The sequence below is a fragment of the Bufo bufo genome, chromosome 8, assembly GCF_905171765.1.
Source record: "Bufo bufo chromosome 8, aBufBuf1.1, whole genome shotgun sequence".
In the NCBI taxonomy this organism is placed as follows: domain Eukaryota; kingdom Metazoa; phylum Chordata; class Amphibia; order Anura; family Bufonidae; genus Bufo; species Bufo bufo.
Window position 1 is genome coordinate 38,955,579 of NC_053396.1, and position 27,605 is coordinate 38,983,183.

Genomic DNA, 27,605 nt, shown 5'->3' on the forward strand with positions numbered 1-27,605 from the left:
ACTGGTTTGATGATGCTGGAGATCCCTGCAAATGAGGAAGTCGTTTTCTGCATCCGATAGCGCTGAGGAATCACTGCAGGCTATAGCAATCGCTCATTACTGGGGAGAGAGGGGGGCAGGATGGCTGAAGGGGGCGCTGTGCCAGTCGTGGAATGGAGCCGGCTTGAAGCTGCTGTAATAAATGGATTCAGACAACTGAGGGATCGGTATCTGCACAGAGTGAAGGGTCGGGGGGCGCTGGAAGATGAAAGTGATGGTCTAGAGCAAGTGGATGGTGGTAGTCTCCTGGACACATTACCGGTAAGTGACCCTGTACCCCAATAGACATACCTCCCAACTTTCAAAGAAATCAAAGAGGGACAAAGTCTGCAGCGCGCACAGCGCACCGCGGAAACTTTTCACGTGAGAGTAATGACACCCCCTAAGAGCCCCACACAGGAGTTATACCCCCTCACAGTAAGAATGCCCCTTTAGTGCCCCCTCACAGTTAGAATGCCCCTTTAGTGCTTTCCCTACACTATGAATGCCTCAACCCCGGAGAGAATTCCCCCTTTGTGCCAAGCAGAGTAATTATGCCCCCTTAACAGTAAGAATGCCCCTTTATTGCCCCAACATAGTAGAAAGCCCTTTTATTTCAACCTGACAGAAGTAATGCCCCCTTAGTTCCCCTCTCAAAACAGTGTTGCCCCCTTGGTGCCCTTTTACAATAGTGGCGCCCCTGTAGTTTTATTAAAATAGGAAAGTAACACTCACCTACCCAGGCTCCCCCGATGAATGGAGGACATGAACCCCTGGCTTGTGCTCAGCAGGTGCTATGATGTCACCGCATGGTTCCTGCTCTGGACAGCACAGGCCAGGGAATGGGGGAGAGAATGCAGATACAATTGAAACTGGGACCTTCTGCAGTCCTTCCTGGGCAGCAGTTGAAATTCTAGACTGTTTTGCCAGACCTGTGATGGAGACATGAATACACATAACACACATTTATACAAATGTACATAATAGTAAGCTAAGACTACAGCAGGCTGACCGTCACCACTGCGGCCAGTGAGGCTGAGAAGGAGACTAAGCCACTTCCTGTGTTTCGAGCCCACGACCAGGAAGTGGTGAGAAGCAGGGACCGGAGCAGCATCAGAACAGCATAGGTAGGGGCTCAGAGAGGTGAGTAATGATTCTTTTTAACCCATTACACTTCTTCTTTAGTTATTACCCTGGAAAACCCTGTTTTACACCGGCCCTGCCCAGTCCAGTAGACTTCAGCCTTATGTATCTTGTTTTTGTGATGACCCTGTGGAAAGCTTGCAGATTTCATGCCTGAAGAACAACTGGTGCTGTGGTCCCATGCTTCTTATTACCAATGAATGGGTCCATTCTTGTAGGACTCTTCTCTCACCACATAGTAATTCATGTTCTCTTCATGTTTCTGCTTCTGCACTTTGTAGGTTGATATGCAGTTATATATCCTGACATTTCTCTCACCACAAGACTTATGCAGGCTTGGAATGACAAACCAGTACTGGCATTCAATGGTGCAAGACCGTCTACTGTGGAAGTACTTTCTGCTGCGAGACCATCCATCATGGTCCTCCATTGATTACCTCAGCCTGCCAGACTTAGACGTCCTCAACTCTTGTTTATGTGAATCACCGGATGGGAAGGAGTGTAATTATATGTCCATGTAAGTAAAGGAACTATCAGCCTACTATGGGCAGAATGCAGCACTAAAAGGGCTTGTCTAATTTAGGATACCCATTTCCATGTACCCTATTAGGTGGGTTCACAAAGAGGGGGGGCTTCTGTTCAAGGTCTTCACCTACTGGCCTCAGCAGTTACACAGAGCATCTCTCTTTGCCTGGAGGACCTGTCCTGTCCTAAATTACACAGAAAACTCACAGATTTCGTACTTGAAAACGATATTACACTGGCGCTTTTATCCTCTGTGAACCTATAGCTGACGCTGCGGTACTGCCACTACTGCAAAAAACGGGAAAACTATTATCAATAATATGGTTCCGCGCGATAATTCCCCACACCTCCTACAATACCATATGCAGAGGTAAACGTGCATTCACAGCATTGATCCAAATATGTATATATGTACCTGTTTGAGCCTTGCTGTCACTTTTCTGCGCGTACCGATCCTCCTTTGTATGCTGGTACTTGTATTCAGGGTTGGTTAGACAGCCCTATAAATGAGCTTGCCCCGGCCCCGCCCCCGCTCAGTATTAAACTCGCGCTCAAATCAGAGCGCTGCGTGACGTCACTAAACTGAGTTACGGGAATCTAGGAGTGTCAAAAAAAGCCCCAACGCGTTTCGGATAATCGTTATCCTTCGTCAGGGATATAGACTGGCTCTCCTAGTATTCTTTATATAGGATTCTCCTCCCCTCCCATTTTTAACCCTTAGTTCTCTCTCATCATACTCTGATGTTTTAGCCTGCTTTTCTCCTTCATTCTTCAAATGCAAATAGTTCAATCTCTGAATTTAACCCTATTGGGGCTAATGTGTTCATGATAAAAATCCAACGTGTCTCCACTTTAGAATTTTTTTTAAAATAAAATCTCCTCCTCTTTTAGCTCCCTTAAAGGGACTCGATCACCTGGATTTTGCCTATAGAGCTGCGGACATGGGCTGCTAGATCGCCGCTAGCACGTCCGCAATATACACTCACCTAAAGAATTATTAGGAACACCTGTTCTATTTCTCATTAATGCAATTACCGTATTTATCGGCGTATAACACGCACTTTTTCCCCCTGAAAATAGGGGGCAAATCATGTATGCGTGTTATACGCCGATATTCACTGCGCTGTATGAGCCGGGAGAGAGGAGGGGCTGGAGTCCGTAACTAGGGGCGGGGCCCGGTGCAGTCACTGTACTCTTACACCGGGCCCCGCCGCTCACCAAAGTATTTATAAACGTGAATCCTTATCCTGTTATTAAGCTGCCCTCTCCCATGTTCCCATGTCCCCCCTGTATCCCCACAGCACTTACTTAAGCTTCAATAGCAGGCAGAGCGGACGGCAGCAGTAACGTCACTCACTGACGTCGAGCGCCTGCTCCGCCCCCTTTATGAATGAAGCAGGCGGAGCAGACGCGCGACGTCAGTGAGTGACGTTACTGGTACCGTCCGCTCTGCCTGCTATGGAAGTGTGTGAATCGTAAGTGCTGTGGGGATACAGGGGGGACATGGGAGAGGGCAGCCTAATAACAGGATAAGGATTCACGTTTATAAATACTTCGGTGAGCGGCGGGGCCCGGTGTATTGGGGGACACTGTTATGAGGGGGATCTGTGGATGACATATAGCAGTGTCATCCACAGATCCCCCCCATAACAGTTCCATCCACAGATCCCCCCACCCCATAGCAGTACAATTTGAAATGGACACTGTTATGAGGGTGATCTGTGGATGACATATAGCAGTGTCATCCACAGATCCCCCCCATAACAGTTCCATCCACAGATCCCCCCACCCCATAGCAGTACAATTTGAAATGGACACTGTTATGAGGGGGATCTGTGGATGACATATAGCAGTGTCATCCACAGATCCCCCCCATAACAGTTCCATCCACAGATCCCCCCACCCCATAGCAGTACAATTTGAAATGGACACTGTTATGAGGGGGATCTGTGGATGACATATAGCAGTGTCATCCACAGATCCCCCCCATAACAGTTCCATCCACAGATCCCCCCACCCCATAGCAGTACAATTTGAAATTTTTTTTTTTTCCTGAAATTTCCCTTAAAATGAAGGGTGCGTGTTATACGCCAGTGCGTGTTATACGCCGATAAATACGGTATCTAGTCAACCAATCACATGGCAGTTGCTTCAATGCATTTAGGGGTGTGGTCCTGGTCAAGACAATCTCCTGAACTCCAAACTGAATGTCAGAATGGGAAAGAAAGGTGATTTAAGCAATTTTGAGCGTGGCATGGTTGTTGGTGCCAGACGGGCCGGTCTGAGTATTTCACAATCTGCTCAGTTACTGGGATTTTCACGCACAACCATTTCTAGGGTTTACAAAGAATGGTGTGAAAAGGGAAAAACATCCAGTATGCGGCAGTCCTGTGGGCAAAAATGTCTTGTGGATGCTAGAGGTCAGAGGAGAATGGGCCGACTGATTCAAGCTGATAGAAGAGCAACGTTGACTGAAATAACCACTCGTTACAACCGAGGTATGCAGCAAAGCATTTGTGAAGCCACAACACGCACAACCTTGAGGCGGATGGGCTACAACAGCAGAAGACCCCACCGGGTACCACTCATCTCCACTACAAATAGGAAAAAGAGGCTACAATTTGCACGAGCTCACCAAAATTGCACTGTTGAAGACTGGAAAAATGTTGCCTGGTCTGATGAGTCTCGATTTCTGTTGAGACATTCAAATGGTAGAGTCCGAATTTGGCGTAAACAGAATGAGAACATGTATCCATCCTCTGATGGCTACTTCCAGCAGGATAATGCACCATGTCACAAAGCTCGAATCATTTCAAATTGGTTTCTTGAACATGACAATGAGTTCACTGTCCTAAAATGGCCCCCACAGTCACCAGATCTCAACCCAATAGAGCATCTTTGGGATGTGGTGGAACGGGAGCTTCGTGCCCTGGATGTGCATCCCTCAAATCTCCATCAACTGCAGGATGCTATCCTATCAATATGGGCCAACATTTCTAAAGAATGCTATCAGCACCTTGTTGAATCAATGCCACGTAGAATTAAGGCAGTTCTGAAGGCAAAAGGGGGTCCAACACCGTATTAGTATGGTGTTCCTAATAATTCTTTAGGTCAGTGTATATATATAAATATGAATGAGGCAAGGAGCTGTTACTAATGTTTCTGGAGCCCAGCACCGCCCCACATCCTCCGAATCTCCTCCTTGCTCCCCGACGTCACTATTATTTCCTATATCTCCTGATAACACTTTCTCCACTCTTAATCCTTTGGATATTATATTCCATTCTATATATTTCTCCAGTGAAGTAATTTCCCATAGATCTTTCATTTCTAAAATGAGTAGCTGCTCTAGATCTTTCAATATGTGTTTAATCTGTATAAATTGCATATTGTTGTCTTTATTCAGGGGTTCAGATTGTCTCTTATATGACCCAAAAAATATTTGTACTTTTTGGATACTTTCCTTTCTGTCCCACTATAACTCTGACATCTTGCTATTCTTATTACTAATTGTGAATTATTGTCTATACTATCAAGAGTATATAGCTGCCATAGTGTGTTAACGAAACACTGTACTTGAAAACTATATTACACTGGTTTTATCCTCTGTGAACCTATAGCTGATGAAGAGGCAGAGGAATTACAACATAAATTTAAATCAAAAGTTACAGTAGGGATAGGTTAATAGAACAAAAAACACTAATAGCTGGATTAGAAAGACAGGATTTCATTAAGAACAAGAGACTTGACAATGAAAATGGAGAGAAGAATGATGGGGAACAATTCAAAATACCGCCTATTATTACACAATATAATTGTCAAACTAAGATGTCTAAAAACATTATTAAAAAACATTGGGATATTTTGAAAGAAGACAAATTAGCAGGTGATTATATCCCCAAGGCCCCCAAATTTATATACAGGAAGGCGAGAAATGTGGGGAATATGGTGGCACCAACAAATAAATATATATATATATACAGGTGAACAATCAGGGAAAAATAAAGCAACCATTAAAAGTTTTTTTTCCATGTGGGGTATGTAAAAGATAAAAAATTACTAAGAAATCTGGAAGAACTATACAAATAAAAAATACAGATGGCTCATTTGTACATGATATAAGAGATTATGTCACATGTAATAGTCGAGGTGTCATTTGTTCATTAACCTGTCCATGTAAGAAGATATACATAGGACGTACAAGAAGGTCAATAAATAAAAGAATGGGTCAACAAGTGTATAATATCCATAGAAAATATGATGGCCATCCATTATCCCGACACTATAAGGAGAAACATGGGGTTTAAGTGTGGGAACTCAATTAAGTGGAATAGAAATAGTTAAGGGAGATAAAAGAGGAGGAGATTTTATCAAAACAATGTCTAAAGTGGAGACACATTGCATTTTTAACATGAACACATTAGCACCAGAGATTGAACTATTTGCATTTGAATGAAGGAGAAAAGCAGGCTAAAACATCAGAGTATGATGAGAGAGAACTAAGGGTTAAAAATGGCAGGCGAGGAGAATCCTATATAAAGAATACTAGGAGAGCCAGTCTAAATCCCTGACGAAGGATAACGATTATCTGAAACGCGTTGGGGCTTTTTTGACACTCCTAGATACCCGTAACTCAGTTTAGTGACGTCACGAAGCGCTCTGATTTGAGCGCGAGTTAGCGAGTTTAATACTGAGCGGGGCCACCGGCTGGGGCAAGCTTATTTTTATAAGATTTTTATAAGATTATATAGGGCTGTCTAACCCACCCTGAATACAAGTACCAGCATACAAAGGAGGATCGGTACGCGCAAAAAAGTGACAGCAAGGCTCAAACAGGTACATATATACATATTTGGATCAATGCTGTGAATGCACGTTTACCTCTGCATATGGTATTGTAGGACGTGTGGGGAATTATCACGTGGAACCATATTATTGATATTAACTCACAGATTTCATTGAACACAGTGTAATTCTTAATTTTGCCTGTGGTTGGCGCTGCAGGGAAATTGAACTCCCCACAGATGACAGCTAATTGAAAAAGGTCCCCACAGCAGGACTCCCAAATATTACGTTATCGTCAATGAGGCCCTTCTAACAATTAGGATTTGTCCTAACTTGAGAACCCTTTCAACTAATTAAAGGGGTACAAGACGAGCTTCCATGCCTCTGTATGAATTTGGAGATAGGTCAATGTACAGTAGAGGCTAGGGGATATACTTCTATGGGTGTTTTATAGCTCAGAGCCGTCCGAATGCGAGAGGCTTGAAGGTTCTGCTACTCCTAACTCAGTCTATATAAAAAATGTGAAATTTTTATTCATCAACCTAGCTAAACCGGTTTCCAAGCAATTCCACCTATTTTTGAAAATAATAATATTGAGCATGTCGTGGTTTCTTAAAGGGGGTATTCCCATCTCAGCTGTTCATGCCAGTCATGATGGGCCTTAGATGGCCGGGTAATGGAAAAACCTGAGCGGTACACTGTTTTTGTATCTCTCATTTACTTATATGGGAGTTATGGAGACAGTGGAGATGAACCACCACCAGAGGAGTCTGGCAGAGGCTTTATTAGACGGCTTGAATACCCCTTTAAGAGCGTTTGCTCGTTTATCGGCTGATTGGTGGCACGATTGTATGGGCCAGTTATTCTTAACCATTACTATAAATGCCTGTTCCTGATAATTGTGCCTGCACTCTTTACACAGAGCTTCTATTTTTTTCATTTATAGTAGGTATAATACCACTTTAATTTAGTATAATCCCTATTTCCCAGTTTTATTGTTTGTATGTGAAATGTTGTGCTGCCACACCTGCTTTTGTTTGCTTCCTGCATGCTAGCTTTATGGATGTGCACCTGCGACTATGAATGTGCTAGTCTAAATTTTCTTGTTCCTGATAATTGGCTTAAAATTCGCTCAGTCTAATAGATCTTTCTCTCCTCATCCCACTTAAAACACATGCATGCTCGGCCGAGCTGACTGTGCATCTCCATGGAGGAGTCAGGAGGAACAGCAGTCAGGCAAAGGAGCCAACGGCTATTCAAGGTGTATGGGCATCTTAACCACCTCAGCCCACAGTGCTTAAACACCCTGAAAGACCAGGCCACTTTTTACACTTCTGACCTACACTACTTTCACCGTTTATTGCTCGGTCATGCAACTTACCACCCAAATGAATTTTACCTCCTTTTCTTCTCACTAATAGAGCTTTCATTTGGTGGTATTTCATTGCTGCTGACATTTTTACTTTTTTTGTTATTAATCGAAATTTAACGATTTTTTTGCAAAAAAATGACATTTTTCACTTTCAGTTGTAAAATTTTGCAAAAAAAAACGACATCCATATATAAATTTTGCTCTAAATTTATTGTTCTACATGTCTTTGATAAAAAAAAAATGTTTGGGTAAAAAAAAAATGGTTTGGGTAAAAGTTATAGCGTTTACAAACTATGGTAGAAAAATGTGAATTTCCGCTTTTTGAAGCAGCTCTGACTTTCTGAGCACCTGTCATGTTTCCTGAGGTTCTACAATGCCCAGACAGTACAAACACCCCACAAATGACCCCATTTCGGAAAGTACACACCCTAAGGTATTCGCTGATGGGCATAGTGAGTTCATAGAACTTTTTATTTTTTGTCACAAGTTAGTGGAAAATGATGATTTTTTTTTTTTTTTCCTTTTCTTACAAAGTCTCATATTCCACTAACTTGTGACAAAAAATAAAAACTTCTATGAACTCACTATGCCCATCACGAAATACCTTGGGGTCTCTTCTTTCCAAAATGGGGTCACTTGTGGGGTGGTTATACTGCCCTGGCATTCTAGGGGCCCAAATGTGTGGTAAGGAGTTTGAAATCAAATTCTGTAAAAAATGACCTGTGAAATCCGAAAGGTGCTCTTTGGAATATGGGCCCCTTTGCCCACCTAGGCTGCAAAAAAGTGTCACACATCTGGTATCTCCGTACTCAGGAGAAGGTGGGGAATGTGTTTTGGGGTGTCATTTTATATATACCCATGCTGGGTGAGAGAAATATCTTGGTCAAATGCCAACTTTGTATAAAAAAATTTGAAAAGTTGTCTTTTGCCAAGATATTTCTCTCACCCAGCATGGGTATATGTAAAATGACACCCCAAAACACATTCCCCAACTTCTCCTGAGTACGGAGATACCAGATGTGTGACACTTTTTTGCAGCCTAGGTGGGCAAAGGGGCCCATATTCCAAAGAGCACCTTTCGGATTTCACAGGTCATTTTTTTCAGAATTTGATTTCAAACTCCTTACCACACATTTGGGCCCCTAGAATGCCAGGGCAGTATAACTACCCCACAAGTGACCCCATTTTGGAAAGAAGACACCCCAAGGTATTCCGTGAGGGGCATGGCAAGTTCCTAGAATTTTTTATTTTTTGTCACAAGTTAGTGGAAAATGATGATTTTTTTTTAATTTTTTTTTTTCATACAAAGTCTCATATTCCACTAACTTGTGACAAAAAATAAAAACTTCCATGAACTCACTATGCCCATCAGCGAATACCTTGGGGTCTCTTCTTTCCAAAATAGGGTCACTTGTGGGGTAGTTATACTACCCTGGCATTCTAGGGGCCCAAATGTGTGGTAAGGAGTTTGAAATCAAATTCTCTAAAAAATGACCTGTGAAATCCGAAAGGTGCTCTTTGGAATATGGGCCCCTTTGCCCACCTAGGCTGCAAAAAAGTGTCACACATCTGGTATCTCCGTACTCAGGAGAAGTTGAGGAATGTGTTTTGGGGTGTCTTTTTACATATACCCATGCTGGGTGAGATAAATATCTTGGTCAAATGCCAACTTTGTATAAAAAAAATGGGAAAAGTTGTCTTTTGCCAAGATATTTCTCTCACCCAGCATGGGTATATGTAAAATGACACCCCAAAACACATTCCCCAACTTCTCCTGAGTACGGAGATACCAGATGTGTGACACTTTTTTGCAGCCTAGGTGGGCAAAGGGGCCCATATTCCAAAGAGCACCTTTCGGATTTCACAGGTCATTTTTTACAGAATTTGATTTCAAACTCCTTACCACACATTTGGGCCCCTAGAATGCCAGGGCAGTATAACTACCCCACAAGTGACCCCATTTTGGAAAGAAGAGACCCCAAGGTATTCGCTGATGGGCATAGTGAGTTTATGGAAGTTTTTATTTTTTGTCGCAAGTTAGTGGAATATGAGACTTTGTATGAAAAGAAAAAAAAAAAAGAAAATCAGCATTTTCCACTAACTTGTGACAAAAAATAAAAAATTCTAGGAACTCGCCATGCCCCTCACGGAATACCTTGGGGTGTCTTCTTTCCAAAATGGGGTCACTTGTGGGGTAGTTATACTGCCCTGGCATTTTCCAGGGGCCCTAATGTGTGGTAAGTAGGTAAATGACCTGTGAAATCCTAAAGGTGCTCTTTGGAATATGGGCCCCTTTGCCCACCTAGGCTGCAAAAAAGTGTCACACATGTGGTATCGCCGTATTCAGGAGAAGTTGGGGAATGTGTTTTGGGGTGTCATTTTACATATACCCTTGCTGGGTGAGAGAAATATCTTGACAAAAGACAACTTTTCCCATTTTTTTTATACAAAGTTGGCATTTGACCAAGATATTTCTCTCACCCAGCATGGGTATATGTAAAATGACACCCCAAAACACATTCCCCAACTTCTCCTGAGTACGGCGATACCAGATGTGTGACACTTTTTTGCAGCCTAGATGCGCAATGGTGCCCAAATTCCTTTTAGGAGGGCATTTTTAGACATTTGGATACCAGACTTCTTCTCACGCTTTGGGGCCCCTAGAATGCCAGGGCAGTATAAATACCCCACATGTGACCCCATTTTGGAAAGAAGACACCCCAAGGTATTCAATGAGGGGCATGGCGAGTTCATAGAAATTTTTTTTTTTTGGCACAAGTTAGCGGAAATTGATATTTTTAATTTTTTTCTCACAAAGTCTCCCGTTCCGCTAACTTGGGACAAAAATTTCAATCTTTCATGGACTCAATATGCCCCTCACGGAATACCTGGGGGTGTCTTCTTTCCGAAATGGGGTCACATGTGGGGTATTTATACTGCCCTGGCATTCTAGGGGCCCTAAAGCGTGAGAAGAAGTCTGGAATATAAATGTCTAAAAAATTTTACGCATTTGGATTCCGTGAGGGGTATGGTGAGTTCATGTGAGATTTTATTTTTTGACACAAGTTAGTGGAATATGAGACTTTGTAAGAAAAAAAAAAAAAAATTCCGCTAACTTGGGCCAAAAAAATGTCTGAATGGAGCCTTACAGAGGGGTGATAAATGACAGGGGGGGTGATAAATGACAGGGGGGGGGGTGATAAATGACAGGGGGGGTGATCAATGACAGGGGGGGTGATCAATGACAGGGGGGTGATCAATGACAGGGGGGTGATCAATGACAGGGGGGTGATCAGGGAGTCTATATGGGGTGATAACCACAGTCATTGATCACGCCCGTGTAAGGCTTCATTCAGACGTCCGGATGCGTTCTGCGGATCCGATCCATCTATCAGTGGACCAGTAAAAATCATGCGGACATCTGAATGGAGCTCTACAGGGGGGTAATCAATGACAGGGGGGTGATCAGGGAGTCTATATGGGGTGATCACCACAGTCATTGAGCATGCCCCTGTAAGGCTTCATTCAGACGTCCGGATGCGTTTTGCGGATCCGATCCATCTATCAGTGGATCCGTAAAAATCATGCGGACGTCTGAATGGAGCTTTACAGGGGGGTAATCAATGACAGGGGGGTGATCAGGGAGTCTATATGGGGTGATCACCACAGTCATTGATCACGCCCCTGTAAGGCTTCATTCAGACGTCCGGATGCGTTTTGCGGATCCGATCCATCTATCAGTGCATCCGTAAAAATCATGCGGACATCTGAATGGAGCTTTACAGGGGGTTGATCAATGACAGGGGGGTGATCAGGGAGTCTATATGGGGTGATCACCACAGTCATTGATCACGCCCCTGTAAGGCTTCATTCAGACGTCCGGATGCGTTTTGCGGATCCGATCCATCTATCAGTGCATCCGTAAAAATCATGCGGACATCTGAATGGAGCTTTACAGGGGGGTGATCAGGGAGTCTATATGGGGTGATCACCACAGTCATTGATCATGCCCCTGTAAGGCTTCATTCAGACGTCCGGATGCGTTTTGCGGATCCGATCCATCTATCAGTGGATCCGTAAAAATCATGCGGACATCTGAATGGAGCTTTACAGGGGGGTGATCAATGACAGGGGGGTAATCAATGACAGGGGGGTGATCAGGGAGTCTATATGGGGTGATCACCACAGTCATTGATCACGCCCCTGTAAGGCTTCATTCAGACGTCCGGATGCGTTTTGCGGATCCGATCCATCTATCAGTGGATCCGTAAAAATCATGCGGACGTCTGAATGGAGCTTTACAGGGGGGTGATCAATGACAGGGCGGTAATCAATGACAGAGGGGTGATCAGGGAGTCTATATGGGGTGATCAGGGGCTAATAAGGGGTTAATAAGTGACGGGGGGGGGGGGGTGTAGTGTAGTGTAGTGGTGCTTGGTGCTACTTTACTGAGCTACCTGTGTCCTCTGGTGGTCGATCCAAACAAAGGGGACCACCAGAGGACCAGGTAGCAGGTATATTAGACGCTGTTATCAAAACAGCGTCTAATATACCTGTTAGGGGTTAAAAAAAACACATCTCCAGCCTGCCAGCGAACGATCGCCGCTGGCAGGCTGGAGATCAACTCTCTTACCTTCCGTTCCTGTGAGCGCGCGCGCCTGTGTGCGCGCGTTCACAGGAAATCTCGCGTCTCGCGAGAGGACGCGCCGGCGCGTCCAGGAGGAATAAATCAACCACCTCCAGGACGCGTCTGTGCGTACAGCGGTCCGGAGGTGGTTAAAGGGGTGGCCTCACTTCAGCAAATGGCATTTATCATGTAGACGCAGTGAATACAAGGCACTTGCTAATGTATTGTGATTGTCCATGTTGACTCCTTTGCTGGCTGGATTCATTTTTCCATTGCATTATAACGACCACCCTGCAATCCAGCAGCAGTGCCCGTACTTGTACAGTGAGCCCCTGAGGAGCCGGTGCAGAGGAACGGAGTGGTAGTGGTTCTGATGAGATGTGTCACAGTGTACTCCCTCAGGCCATTGCTCCCTCAGGATCGGTGCAGTGAAAAGGTGGTTTAAAGAATCAGGACAGAAGTAAACATAGAACAGTCTTTCTTTACTTAGTGCAGGCACTTGTGGATATAGTTGTCCAGTGTAATACAAGTTTGATATTTCTCTGGCCAGGTGGTTGTTTAGGTAGGTGATGGTGTCTGAACTGTAATCCCTCACCTTGCAGCAGTGTTTGTAAAGCGTATTTTGCTGACCACTCTGCTGTCTTTTTGCACTGATGCTTTCTGGGCTCTCTGAAGTGTTGGTCTCACAGGGGAATTAGATACGGTTCTTAGGAGTAGGATCTCTGCATGTGCTTCCTTTCTCCCCCACTATCAGAACACAAACTCTTTTCTCCTCTCCTTTCTGTGTCTCACTAGACTGAACACCCCCTCCTGGCAGAAAGTAGGACCAGCCCACTCCTACCAATAGGGAAGGAACAGGGTGGTTAGCCTTGTTCCTGTCAACCATTACCTCCTCTGCTGGAATAAAATAGAATAGCATCACATTACATTGCATATAAAAAATAAAAAAGTGCACATACCCCAAGGTGTGGTGGACAGCACTTACACACTATAGGAAAAGCACCGGCCTCTCTGGTGGCTGGGACTATGGGAGTGCGCATAGGTACGCATGCGCAGCAGCTTCTGTCCCAACCACCTTGAATCTGCGCTGCAGCCCCTGGATATGAGCCGTGTATAATGAGATCCAAAAATCAATCAACCAGCCAGGAAAGGAAGCAATATGGACAATCACAATACATTAGTAAGTGGCTTGTATTAACTTTCTCTACATGATAAATGTCACTTTTTAAAGTCAGACAACCAGTTTACTACTGACCTAAGGGTACTTTCAGCCTTGCGTTAGAGGATTTCGGCAGGCAGTTCCGTTGCAAACTGATAGCATTTGTTTCCATATGCGGATCCATCTAACAAATGCATTGAAATACCGGATCCGTCTCTCCTGTGTCATCCGGTATTCCGGAACACTTGGTACTGGAACCGACATTAATACATTTCAATGGAAATCAATGCCGAATCCGGCATTCCGGCAAGTGTTCCGGAATTTTGGCCAGAGAAAATACCGCAGCGAAGACATTCTGATGCATACTGGACGGAATGCTTTCCATTCAGAATGCATTAGGATAAAACTGAAGCGTTTTTTTCCGGTATTGAGCCCCTGTGACGGAACTCAATACCGGAAAACATTAATTCTAGTGTGAAAGTACCCTAATTCATCAAGGCCAGGATATTAGAAATGTCCTTTCTCTATGACTTCTCTTTCATGCAGTTGTCATGTTACAAACCAGTTCTTAGGGGCATAAGCAGGTCATCCATATATAACATTTCATATTGTGGTGTAATCTGAAGCTTTAACAGTTATGTGACTGCAGTGCTTTTTTTGTGGTTTAGCTACTTAAGGAGCTGCCCAAAAACCAGAAGGTCTATGCGGAGCAGGAATCCCATTTATGGAGCCGTGACCTCATTTCTGCAGTCTCTTGTCATGCAGGGAGAGCCCCGCTTTGCTATGTTTGGTCCTGGTCTTGAACAGCTGGATGATTCTTTGGTCACGCGGATGATGACCTCTCCAGAGCTTATACCAGTTGTCAGCATACTTCAGAGGCAAATTAATGGTAAGACAAAGTGACATCATTAAATGTTCACATCACAGCCTTTGTAGTAGATTGCATCAGACCTGACACACAGCATGACAAAACCTGAAGGGCCCTATTATAAGTGATTGTATGATGGAACCAGGACTGCACCCATGACACAAGCGTCAACAGACCTTGACATTTTAGCTTTGCAGAATCTGTCTGTTATATTAAAGGGATTGGCCACCTTTTTTTTTTTTTTTTTTGCAAACCCCCTTCCTGGACAGACCTGCGAAGAGCAGCATACATACCTGCTCCACTCTGCTGGGTCTCGGCCTCGACTGCCTCTCTCAGATCCCCGCTGACAGCATCAGCTTTGATGCCGCTGCAGCCAATCTCTGGCTGCAGTGGTGACCAGCTCCCCTGGCATCATGGTAAATGGTCATGTGACACAAGGGGCAGGTCACCACTGCAGCCAGCTATTGGCTCAAGCAGTGTCAAAGTGGATGTTGTCAGCGGGGGACCTGGCGAGGCAGACAAGGCTGGGGAGCAAAGATGCCAGGACCCAGAGGCATGGGGCAAGTAAGTATGCTTCCCTTTGCATGTCTGCCCTCCCCCAAAAGGTGGCTAACCCCTTTAAGTGCTGTAGGATTTATAGAATCAGGTAACAGAGGTGCAGGTCCTCAGGTCCTCTCATAGATCTTGGGGGTAGCACACAAGCTTCATTGCTGATCCAATTATATTTTCTTGTCTCCTGCCCTTTCCGCACAGGTGTTGGCTCTGGCGTCACATTTCAGCTTAATGGTGAACACAAATTTAATATTTTAACCCTTTATTCTACAACACGGTAAGATACTTCTGTTCTAAGTACATTTTTTATTTTTCTATTTGACATCTTTTTTTTTAAATCAAATTGTGAAATATGTGAAATATTTACTGATAAAGGTGATGTGATTGACAAAAAAAACACTTCCAAATTGACTTTATATATATAAGGGACCAAAAGGGGGTATATTTTTATTTTTTTAAATCCCCCCCCCTATCCCCCATCAGGACCTGGGAAAAGAACTATACTCGCCTGCTCCCCACTGCTCTGTTCCGGCTCCATGGATTGCAGGTCCCCCTCATGTAAACTTCCTGTACGGACTGGGTCAAATGCGTAGCTGATGCCAGTGACTGGCCTCAGGGAGGACGTGTCCCCAAGCAGCACGTGACCCATCAGTGACAAGCCACTTGGGGACACACCCGCTCTGAGGCCAGTCATTGGCTGCAGCAGTGCACACGACACTGTCCATGCAAAAGGTTTATATGCGGGGACTGGAAGCTCAGTGACGATAGCTCAGGACCTAGCAAGAACTGAGTGGCAAGGAGCAGGTGAATATAGTTCCCTTCAGAGGGAGGAATTTTAAATTTTAAAAAAAGTGGACACCCCCTTGTAAGAAATTATTATATGTAAATATATATTAAATACATACATATAATCCACCCTCTTACCTGGTATGATTGGGTGCAATAAATGACATACAGCAGTGAGCATATGAAAAGTATATTGTATATTGTGGAAAATTGATGTTACAGTTATTATTGATGAGTGTATGGAGATACAGTTGCAAGAAAAAGTATGTGAACCCTTTGGAATGATATGTATTTCTGCACAAATTGGTAATAAAATGTGATCTGATCTTCATCTAAGTCACAACAATAGACAATCACAGTCTGCTTAAACTAATAACACAAATAATTAAATGCTACCATGTTTTTATTGAACACACCATGTAAACATTCACAGTGCAGGTGGAAAAAGTATGTGAACCCTTGGATTTAATAACTGGTTGAACCTCCTTTGGCAGCAATAACTTCAAACAAACGGTCAGGAGTAATTCTTGACCATTCCTCTTTACAGAACTGTTTCAGTTCAGCAATATTCTTGAGATGTCTGGTGTGAATCGCTTTCTTGAGGTCATGCCACAGCATCTCAGTCGGGTTGAGGTCAGGACTCTGACTGGGCCACTCCAGAAGGCGTATTTTCTTCTGTTTAAGCCATTCTGTTGTTGATTTACTTCTATGCTTTGGGTCGTTGTCCTGTTGCAACACCCATCTTCTGTTGAGCTTCAGCTAGTGGACAGATGGCCTTAAGTTCTCCTGCAAAATGTCTTGATAAACTTGGGAATTCATTTTTCCTTCGATGATAACAATCCGTCCAGGCCCTGACACAGCAAAGCAGCCCCAAACCATGATGCCCCCACCACCATACTTCACAGTTGGTTTTGATGCTGGTGTGCTGTGCCTCTTTTTCTCCACACATAGTGTTGTGTGTTTCTTCCAAACAACTCAACTTTGGTTTCCTCTGTTCACAAAATATTTTGCCAGTACTGCTGTGGAACATCCAGGTGCTCTTGTGCAAACTGTAAACGTGCAGCAATGGTTTTTTTGGACAGCAGTGGCTTCCTCTGTGGTATCCTCCTATGAAATACATTCTTGTTTAGTGTTTTATGTATCGTAGATTCGCTAACAGGGATGTTAGCATATGCCAGAGACTTCTGTAAGTCTTTAGCTGACACTCTAGGATTCTTCTTCACCTCATTGAGCAGTCTGCGCTGTGCTCTTGCAGTCATCTTTACAGGACGGCCACTCCTAGGGAGAGTAGCAGCAGTGCTGAACTTTCTCCATTTATAGACAATTTGTCTTACGGTGGACTGATGAACAGCAAGGCTTTTGGAGATACTTTTATGACCCTTTCCAGCTTTATGCAAGTCAACAATTCTTAATCGTAGGTCTTCTGAGAGCTCTTTTGTGCGAGGCATCATTCACATCAGGCAATGCTTCTTGTGAAAAGCAAACCCAGAACTGGTGTGTGTTTTTTATAGGGCAGGGCAGCTGTAACCAACACCTCCAATCTCATCTCATTGATTGGACTCCAGTTGGCTGACACCTCATTCCAATTAGCTCTTGGAGATGTTATTAGTCTAGGGGTTCACATACTTTTTCCACCTGCACTGTGAATGTTTACATGGTGTGTTCTATAAAAACATGGTAACATTTAATTCTTTGTGTGTTATTAGTTTACGCAGACTGTGATTGTCTATTGTTGTGACTTAGATGAAGATCAGATAATATTTTATGACCAATTTGTGCAGAAATCCATATCATTCCACAGGGTTCACATACTTTTTCTTGCAACTGTATAAAGGAACAAGAAAGAGATAAATATTACCGAGAGATTTATTACAATTACAAGGTTACAATATAATGTTACTCACAACAAGACCATTTGGTAATTCCACAACAGAATTCCTTAAAATTTACCATCCATGGGCACTTATCACTTAGGTATCTCCACCAGTCTCTCTCCTCTGGACCCTCCAGCTTCCATCTCCAGGTTCCTTCCACCCTCCATCCCTATGTGCCCAATCCATGGGGCTTTTATACCCTTTGTACCCTCCTCCATGTCTGTTATCCCTTCCGCACTGTGATCAATGGGGAGGACCCATGACTGCTGCAGCCAATCACAGGCCGAAGCGCTAGACACCGAACCCAGCCGCGAGCAGGGGAGGGCTGGCAGCCTTAGTCCTGGGGGGCAAATCCAGTCAAGTGGCCCATTTTTGGCCCCGCCCATTATTAAAAGCCCCTCCTACATTTAATAGGCCACTCCCAACACACACTGTACAGCTGACATTCCATAGTTGAGGCCTGTCTACACATCATACGGCGAGGGGAGGCCTGTCCTGGCTGCACTGCCTGCTTATACAACAAGCTACAGCCAGGACGCTCCTCCGCTCTCCTCCCTCCCCTGGTCCTGCTCAAGCCCTGTGGTTCCCCCCACCATCTGTCACCCGCCCGTGGCCTGCTGCCCTCCTTGACCGTCCTCACCCCGCTCTGAATCCTCCTTCTGCAAATGGCAGGGGGGAGCCGGAGCATCTCCTCTCCTACATAGCGCCCCCTACCTCTTACATCCAGTGATGTCACCTTTGTTGTAGACGTTCTCTTTCCTCATCTTCTCCATTCAGACCAGACCGCCATGATGATTTTTCTGCCATCTCCCGTCTCTGCAGAGATTGAGAAACAGACATTAGTTTCCTGCCACCCCCAATACTATACTGCAGAAACAGTCCCCCTGGGAATACTACTACCACACAGATAATGCCCCCAATACTGTACCTGCTATGCCCCCAATACTATACTGCAGAAACAGTCCCCCTGGGAATACTACTACCACACAGATAGTGCCCCCAATACTGTACCCGCTATGCCCCCAATACTATACTGCAGAAAAAGTCCCCCTGGGAATACTACTACCACACAGATAGTGCCCCCTTAAACAATGATTGGCACACAGTGCTCTAAAAAATAACTGCGCTCAGACACTAATAGTATAAAGATAATGTCCCCCAAAAATAATTGTGCTAAGCTGATACTATGCCAGGGTGCCCCCAAAGTAACAGTGCCCCCCAAAATCCCACCAATAGAAATAATTCTCTGCCAGAGCACACATAGTAGTAATAATGCCCCTATAGTGCCCTAGTAATCATGTTCCTCATAGCCCAGTAGTAGTAAAGCTCCCCATAATACCCCCTAGTAGTACTAATTTTCCCTATAATATGACAGTACATGAAATACCCCCGCTTAGTGCCCGCAGTTGAGCTAATGTCCCCATAATGTATGCCAGTATAAAATACCCCTATATAGTGCCCCAGTAAATGCACTCATACTGCTCCTCTCCCCCTTCCCCATAGTGTCCCCCATAATATGCCAGTAAAAAAATGCCCCTTAGTATCCCCAGCAGATGCCCCTATAGTGCTCCTCTCCCCCACAATGTGCCAGTAAAAAAATTCCCCTCCTTAGTGCCACCATATGCCCCAATAGTGCTCCACTCCCCCATAGTGCCCCCAAATAATGCCCCATAGTGCCGCTCTCCCCTATAGTGCCTGCCATAATGTGCCAGTAAAAAAATGCCCCCTTAGTGCTACCAAATGCCATAGTGCCCCCCATAATGTTCCAATACAAAAGGCCCCTTTAGAGCCCCCACTTCCCCATAGTGCCCCCAAATAATGCCCCTATAGTAACACCAGATGCCCCATAGTGCTGCTCTCCCCTATAGTGCCCCCCAGAATGTGCCAATAATAAAAAAAAAGCCCCTTTAGAGCCCCCAGATACCCCCATAGTGCTCCTCTCCCCCATGGTGCCCCCCCATAATGTGCCAGCAAGAAATGCCCCCATAGTGCCAGCTCCTCCAATAGTGCCAGCTCCCCCCCCCATAGTGCCATCCCCCTTATAATGCCAGTTCCACCATAGTGCCAGTTCCCCCATAGTGCCATCCCCCTTATAGTGCCAGTTCCCCCATAGTGCCAGCCCCCCCATAGTGCCATCCCCCTTATAGTGCCAGTTCCCCCATAGTGCCAGACCCCTTATAGTGCCAGCCACCCCATAGTGCCAGCCCCCCCCCATAGTTCTAGCTCCCCCCATAGTGCAAGCCCCCCCATAGTGCCAGCTCCTCCCCCATAGTGCCAGCCGCCCCATAGTGCCAGCCCCCCCATACTGTCAGCCCCCCATAGTGCCAGCCCCCCATAGTGCCAGCCCCCCCATAGTGCCAGCTCCCCCTATAGTGCCAGCCCCCCTATAGTGCCAGCTCCGCCTATAGTGCCCTCCGCATAGTGCTAGCTCCCCCAAAGTGCCAGATCCCCCCCCCATAGTGCCAAATCCCCCCCATAGTGCCAGCCCCCCCTATAGGGCCAGATCCCCCCTATAATGCCAGATCCCCCCCATAGTGCCAAATCCCCCCATAGTGCCAGCCCCCCCTATAGTGCCAGATCCCCCCTATAATGCCAGATCCCCCCCATAGTGCCAGATCCCCCCCCATAGTGCCAGATCCCCCTATAGTGCCAGCTCCCCCTATAGTGCCCCCCCAAAGTGCCAGATCCCCCCCATAGTGCCAAATCCCCCCCATAGTGCCACCCCCCCCTATAGTGCAAGCCCCCCCTATAGTGCCAGATCCCCCCTATAATGCCAGATCCCCCCCCTCCCATAGTGCCAGATCCCCCCCTATAGTGCCAGATCCCCCTATAGTGCAAGCCCCCCCCATAGTGCCAGATCCCCCCCATAGTGCCAGCCCCCCGCAAAGAAGAAGAAAAAAAAAACACTAATACTTACCTCCATCAGCAGCGATGCAAGCCTCTTCTGGCCTGTGTCCCTGCTGTGTGCTGCCGGGCTCAGGCGTCGCGATGATAATGACATCATCGCACTGCCTGAGCCGGCCTCTGATAGGCTGCAGGCATTAGTGCCTGCGGCCTATCAGAAGAACAGGGGAGGGACACGCCTCTCCCTCCCCTGCCCCACAGCACACAGCACGGCCGCAATGACATCCAGGGCCGCGCCGCCTGTGGTGATGATCGGCGGTGCGGCCCTGAAGAATAAAATAAAAAAGAAAAAAAAATTTTTTTAAGACGGGCGGCCCAGCGGCCGTTTATTTAGGGCGGCCTGGGGGGCAATTGCCTCCCTGCCCCCCGGCCCAGCCCGCCCCTGGCCGCGAGGACCAAGTAAGTATGATCGCCACTGCGGGTCGCCCACTTGGGAGGTCTGTCTTACTCATGGATGACCCCTTTAATGGGAAGTATAGCATTGCATGCATGCATTGCTGTTCTTCCTGTCAGTTCAGATGGAATTTGAAACCTGGGCTCCAAATGGATGTGTTATCTTGAAGATGAAATACTGATATGTTCATATATGTAAACAAACAAAACACTTTACATGTGGAAGGAAGTACTTTCATCTTCACTTGGCAATTTTTGACAGGGGTTTAAATGCACAAGAATTTTTATACGGAAAAGATGCGATTGTTGGGAGTGGTTACATCGGGGCAATGATCAGGAACGAACATTCGTACAAACATTTCTTTGCCAAGACAGGGGTCCTTGTAACAGGACCTTTAGTGGAACTAGCTAATGAACCCTATATATGTGTGCTGTATGAGGCTAGTGCGGACAACTATTATTTTATTATTCTATATAATTTTTTTCTGTATCAAAAAAATTGGAGCTCCGACTCACCTCAGGATAAAGCACAGAATTTTGGGCCTACAATAAAAAATTGTATTCAATGATGGACGTATACTTTTACTGTCTTGGCCAATATTATCCTTGTGGATATGAATATTCTGATAAATAATCTTTTTTGTTTCATTTTTGTTCTTTACAGTTCAGAACGAGATCGAGCGCGCGTAGAACAGAGTGCGGCCGTCAACAAGATGTTCGTCTCTGAGGGTTTGGTACATGGAGACCAGAGGGCTGCATACAGCCTCATCCCTCAAGTAAAGGAAGTGTGCAAAGTTGTGGATGGTTTCATCTATGTGGCCAATGCTGAATCACATCAAAGTAAGCAAGTAATAAAGCTGCAGCTTACAATGTCCGAAATATTTCTGATCGATTATTCTCAATTACAGTGAGACAAAACTATGGCTGGAGATGAGCCAAGCATTCAAAAATTCAAGTCGGCTGCTTTACCAAATTTTACAAAACAATTTGCTTTGTGACTAATTACTTTGTCACAAACCGCATTTCTTTGTAAGTAGTCGCTGCAATGACAGGAAGCGTCGATTGCACCGCCCCCCCCCGTCAATGTACCCCTCAGATGCCGCATTCATAGTTGATCAAGGCATCTGACAGCAATATTACCGTGTAACATAAAAAATAAATAAATACTTACCTCATCCATTTGATCGTAAAGAGCCAGCCGCCACCATCTAGATTAAAGATCTTGCACAAAATCTTTGGCAGCCTGTGATGACCTCATCACGTCGGCCGGCGTGGTGATGTCATATGTCACTGCGCACAGGGTTTCGTGCGAGATCTTCAATCAAGATGGCAGCAGCCGGCTCTTCGCTCTAAAACAGATGAGGTACGGTAAGTATGATTTTTTAAAAATTTTACCGCCATTCAGGAAAAAATCAATTCGCTACCACGAAGCACGAGGAAATTCGGCTTTGCTGCAAATCGAATAGTTCCTGAAATTTTGATTGAATTCCATTTCATGGAGTTCAGTTCCCTCAACACTAATACTGGCATTTTAATCTAGTAATTTATACCATGTAGTACACCGCGAAACAAAGTTCTGTTCCTGATCTGTGTCATTTTGTCTAGTTGGTAAGAGGAAGAAGTGTCCGCTGTGTAACTCCGCTCCAGCTTCTACCTGCCTGGCTTGGCTTGATTGACAGGTCTCTCCCTACCTGTAAAACACAGTGCTTTGTAATAAAGGAGCCTGTGTTACTGGCATCATGAGATTGCTGAAAATTCCCCTTTAACCCTTTTGGTGCCAGGGTTGTTTGGACCTCTGGTTACCAGATCAATGTTCACAGTTTTGACATGTACAAATGAAACCTAAATTGTGAAATAAAAAAATAAATAAAAAATCATTCTACCCCCCCCCCCCCCTTCATTCACATGGCACATTGTCAAAATGCCACTCAGCATCAACTGTAATTTGTTTTCAAAAAATTGCATAAATGCTGAAAATAGTAGGCAAAAGTGTGACTCAAGCTAAAAGTTATATGCACCATACCTCCTAAAAATAAAATTTCAACATGTGCAGAGTTTATACATCCAACTTAGATCTAAAGTTAAATGCATTTCTCACTTCTTTTCTGGAAAAAGAACCCCATCTATGACATTCAAAGAGCAAGTATGCTGATTCATTTGGGGGGAAGTGGGTTGATAACATGAACAGAAATCCATGTTATCTTCTCCCTGGGGACAAGTACAGTTAGACAGGGATAGAGAACACTCTGTTTATGTTCTCTCCTTCTACAGACTGTTATCACTCCACCACTGGTCCCCCATCTCCTCCTCCAGGCTGACTGACATCTCAACTGAAGAGAGGAGGTTTGCATTATCAGGTTTATATCACGGAATATGTAGATCCAGCCTGGTTTTAAAGCTGTCAGATTGCATTGCTAGCTCCTCTACATCGGGAGATATAGCCCTTATAATTTAAGTCAGGAGTCAAAGCTGCATGTATGTGCAGCACTGACTGGGACCCATTTTTAGGTGTTGTAACTCCCGATGTAGTGTGTATCCCAATGTATCCTGGCACTATTTTAAAGCGTAGATTGTAAGCTTTACAACAAGCCCTGGCTATTATCTCTAGCTGCTGTGTAGCCTGAGATACGTCCTTGGCTACCGACGTGCCAACCTGCAAGTACGTATGAGATACGTCCCTGGCAGGAAAATAGTTCATTTCTACAGGTATCATGTAATGCTTAATTTTACTTGTGCTGGCGCTGCATGGAAATTGAACACTTGCCGCCAAAGGCCCATTGATATATGCAGAAAATATAAAGTAAATACATTATTATGTGATAAAGACAATGGTGTGGTGACCTTCTTCCTTATCTTATGCAGAGAATAATCGTGAAGAGGAGGTAGCCCAGATCCAGGTGATGATGGATCCTCTACTTGGGGCGCAGAGGAGACCTTTGTTGGTGTTATCTTGTGTGACAAACCCTGGAAACAAGAGGATCCCTTGTGTCTACTTGGCTCATGAGCTGTGTCTAAACAGGTTAAATCGACCATGGATGGTGAGTGTTGTCTACTGGAGTTAGATCTGTGCTTTTCACAACAGCTGGAGTGCCACATGGCTGTTCCATTAGGTGGCAGGCTGTATTCTTCTTATATGACATGTCTGTTTTAGTAGTTAAAATAAATAGGAAATCCATCACTCTACAAAATGTGGTAAAATATAACATTTATTCCATGCTTGTTAAAATGCAATACATCATGTAAGGTAGAACGCCAGCTGACGCATTTCCAACCCCTCCGGGTCCTTAGTCATCATCTAGTCAGCTGGCGTGCTACCTCTGCACTTGAACACGATGCATCGCATTTTAACAAGCATGGAATAAATGTTATATTTTATTACATTGTTCTGGAGTGCTGGATCTGATCCTGGAAGGCGGAAACGGCCTGAATCCTGTGCACCCACTGGAGGTGAGCTGACAAACTATATACTTGTTTAAGTACCTACTTGCATTCTGGAGCATCTGTTCATGTGACTTCATGTTCTGCCATTTCTTTATTATTCCTGCTAGAAGTTGATGGATATAGGTGAGGTGTGTCCCTGGCAGCACTGACTGAATAGTGTCAGACTGTGCAGGGACACTCCCTATCACCCAGATGGACCCTTGTTGCAGACTGCTGGCAAGTCATTCATCAACGTCTAGTAGGAATAATAGAGGAATAGCTCAACAGAGTTACATGAAAATATGCATCTAAATTGTTATTATATGAGGAATGCAAGTAGTTACTTAAACAGACAGGAGAGGTGATAGGTCCTCTTTACATAGGTCTGCTTTTGATAATAAGAATACAATATAGACCATGTTCATACCCCTAAAAACAAATTCCTGAGAAAAGAGGGTCAGGTCCCTTTTTTAAGATCATGCACTGATGTACTGCATAGTAAAGGACTTTAAAGGGGTATTCCCATCGGCGACTTCCAGCAATATTTAACCCACTAATGGGTTAAATATTGCTGGAAGTCGTTGATTACAATAACCCTTTAGAACCTTTGTCATATTCTTTGCTGGTTTTCTACAGGTATTCCCATCGGGAACACTGATGCCCTGTTGCTTGGATATGCCATCAAAACGAGATAGGGGTGGGTCACCTCTGGGACCCGCTCCTATCTCCAGAACGGGACACCTGAAGTGACTGGAGGGCAAATCACGCATGTAGGGTGTGCTCTCCTTCACTTCGGGGGTCCCGTTCTGGAGATAGTAGTGGGTCCCAGAGGTAGGACCTGCACCTATCTGACTTTGATCTTAGCAATATCCTAGTGAAATGCCATCATGTTCCAGATCGGAATACTCCTTTAATGACAGAACAGAAAAATCTATCTTGGTTGCCCATAGCTGCCAATCCCAATCAGGGGTGCACCACCAATGAGGCAAGGTGAGGCGATTGCCTCAGGCAGCACCAGGAAGGGGCACGAGGGAATCAGAAGACGGGGGATTATCTGTTTCTGCAGTATAGTATTGGGAAGCACAGTATGTGGCGCTGTATTACTCTGTATGTTATGTAGCTCTATATGTAATGTTTTCCAGGTATGTCTTTAACAGTAGTGGTGGAGGGAAGGGGCTTGGTTGAGAAATTGGCGATGGTTGGTTGGGGCGCCCTTTCAGTTTTGGCCTTAGGCAGCAGGTAGGCTAGGTGCACCCCTGATCCCAATGCAGCTTTAATTTCATATCCTGCTATTGAAAAATGAAATCTGTGCTTTGATTGGTTACTATGGACTTTTTTTATTTTTTTTATTTTTATAAAGTTTCATAATCTGCCCCAGGGGCGCACCTAGCCTCTCTGCCTTTGGCGAAAATTGAAATGGCACCCCTCCCCCATGCCAATTTCTTAGGCTACTTTCACACTGGCGTTTTAAATTCTGTTTGTGAGATCCGTTCAGGGCTCAAAACGGATCAGTTCAGCCCCAATGCATTCTGAATGGATAAGGATCCGTTCAGAATGCATCAGTTTGGCTCCGTTGCGCCTCCATTCCGCTCTGGAGGCGGACACCAAAACTCTGCCTGGCGATGCGGAGCCAAACGGATCCGTCCTGACTTACAATGTAAGTTATTGGAAGCGGATTCATTTTCACTGACACAATATGGTGCAATTGAAAACGGATCGGTCCCCCATTGACTTTCAATGTAATTAAGGACGGATCCGTTTTGACTTTGTTCTTCATAATGCAAACGGATCCGTTCTGTATGGATATAAGCGTTTGCATTATAGGTGCGGATCCGTCTGTGCAGACACCAGACGGATCCGCACCTAACGCAGGTGTGAAAGTAGCCTTAACCTAACCCCTTTGCCACAATGAAAGCGCTCATTGCCCATGACCCTTCTGCTGCCCCCCACTCTTGCCCCCACCCGGTGCTGCCTGAGGCTATCGCCTCACCTGGCCTCATTGGTGGTGCGCCCCCAATCTGCCCTGTTCAGAATATGTATATATCTATAAATGAAAACTGATTTCAAGAATCTGGGTATAAAACAGAGCTTGAAGTTTCTGTAGCATGTTCTGAAAAATATTACATTTCGCTTTTTTTTTTTTACTGCATTTTTCCCCGGAAAATTGCATCACCAACTGAATAAAACCTCTGTGTGTGGACTCATGTATATCATTCATCATTTACAGGTGCAGAACACAGAAGCCTCCACGCTGTTGGGGTTATTAGATGGCATTGCCTGGATTTTAGCTGAAGTTGGGAGAAAGATATGAACGCTGCCAAATTTTTCACCTGCAATTGTTCTTAAAATGTGAAATGAGATTTTTATACATGTACTGTATATTGGGCAGATTTATGAAAACTGGTGCTAAGGAAAACCGAGCTAATTGCCCATAACAACCAATCAGATTCCACCTTTTATTTTGGAAAATGAAAGGATCAATCCGATTGGTTGCTATGGGCAACTAAACCAGTTTCCCTTTGCACCTGTTTTAATAAATCTCCCCAACGGTCTGAAGCGAGGATTACACAACACATTTCAGTCACCGTGATCCACCTTAAAGGGGTTATCCAATTTCTCAAAACTCCCCCATGTGCCGGACCCCTCACCGGTAATATACTTACGCCGCTCCTGGTCCCCGCACCGTCGCTGCTGCTTCTCCCTGCACACGGATGAAAACATCTGATGTCGGGGGGGGGAGGGCCTCCCTAACATCGCAGGTGACACTAGGTAGGCTCGTCCCCGTCTGCCATTGGCTGCTCCCCCCCGACACCAGATGTTACGGTTACGGGTGAGGGGCCCGGCACATGTGGGGGGGGGGGGGGTTGAGAAATTGGATAAGGAGTTTTCTGGGAGTTTAATATTGATGACCCATCCTCAGGATAGATCATCAATATCAGATCGGTGGGGGTCCGGCACCGGGGAGCTCTGTTTGTATAGTGGCTGTGCTTGGTATTTCAGCCCGGGCCCATTCACTTGAATCGGACTGAGCTGCGCCTAGGCCAAGTGACCAATAAACGTGACCTCATTGGGCTAGGAAAAGGCTGCGGCACTCACTGCGTCCTTGTCAAATAGTTGATAAAAAAATTAGAAAAAATTGATTCGGCCACTTTGTCGAATTTTACGAATTACTTCGTCAC

At 45.0% G+C, this 27,605-nt stretch overlaps 1 protein-coding gene across 1 annotated transcript; it reads left to right on the forward strand.

Moving 5' to 3' along the window:
* Positions 1-27,209, forward strand: FBXO4 (F-box protein 4). Its single transcript, XM_040405817.1, has 7 exons — positions 1-300; positions 1,443-1,678; positions 14,298-14,518; positions 15,251-15,326; positions 21,671-21,846; positions 23,869-24,044; positions 26,654-27,209. The coding sequence occupies exons 1-7, from the start codon at positions 121-123 to the stop codon at positions 26,735-26,737; spliced, it is 1,149 nt and encodes a 382-aa protein (XP_040261751.1). The 5' UTR covers positions 1-120; the 3' UTR covers positions 26,738-27,209.
* Positions 27,210-27,605: the final 396 nt, after the last annotated feature.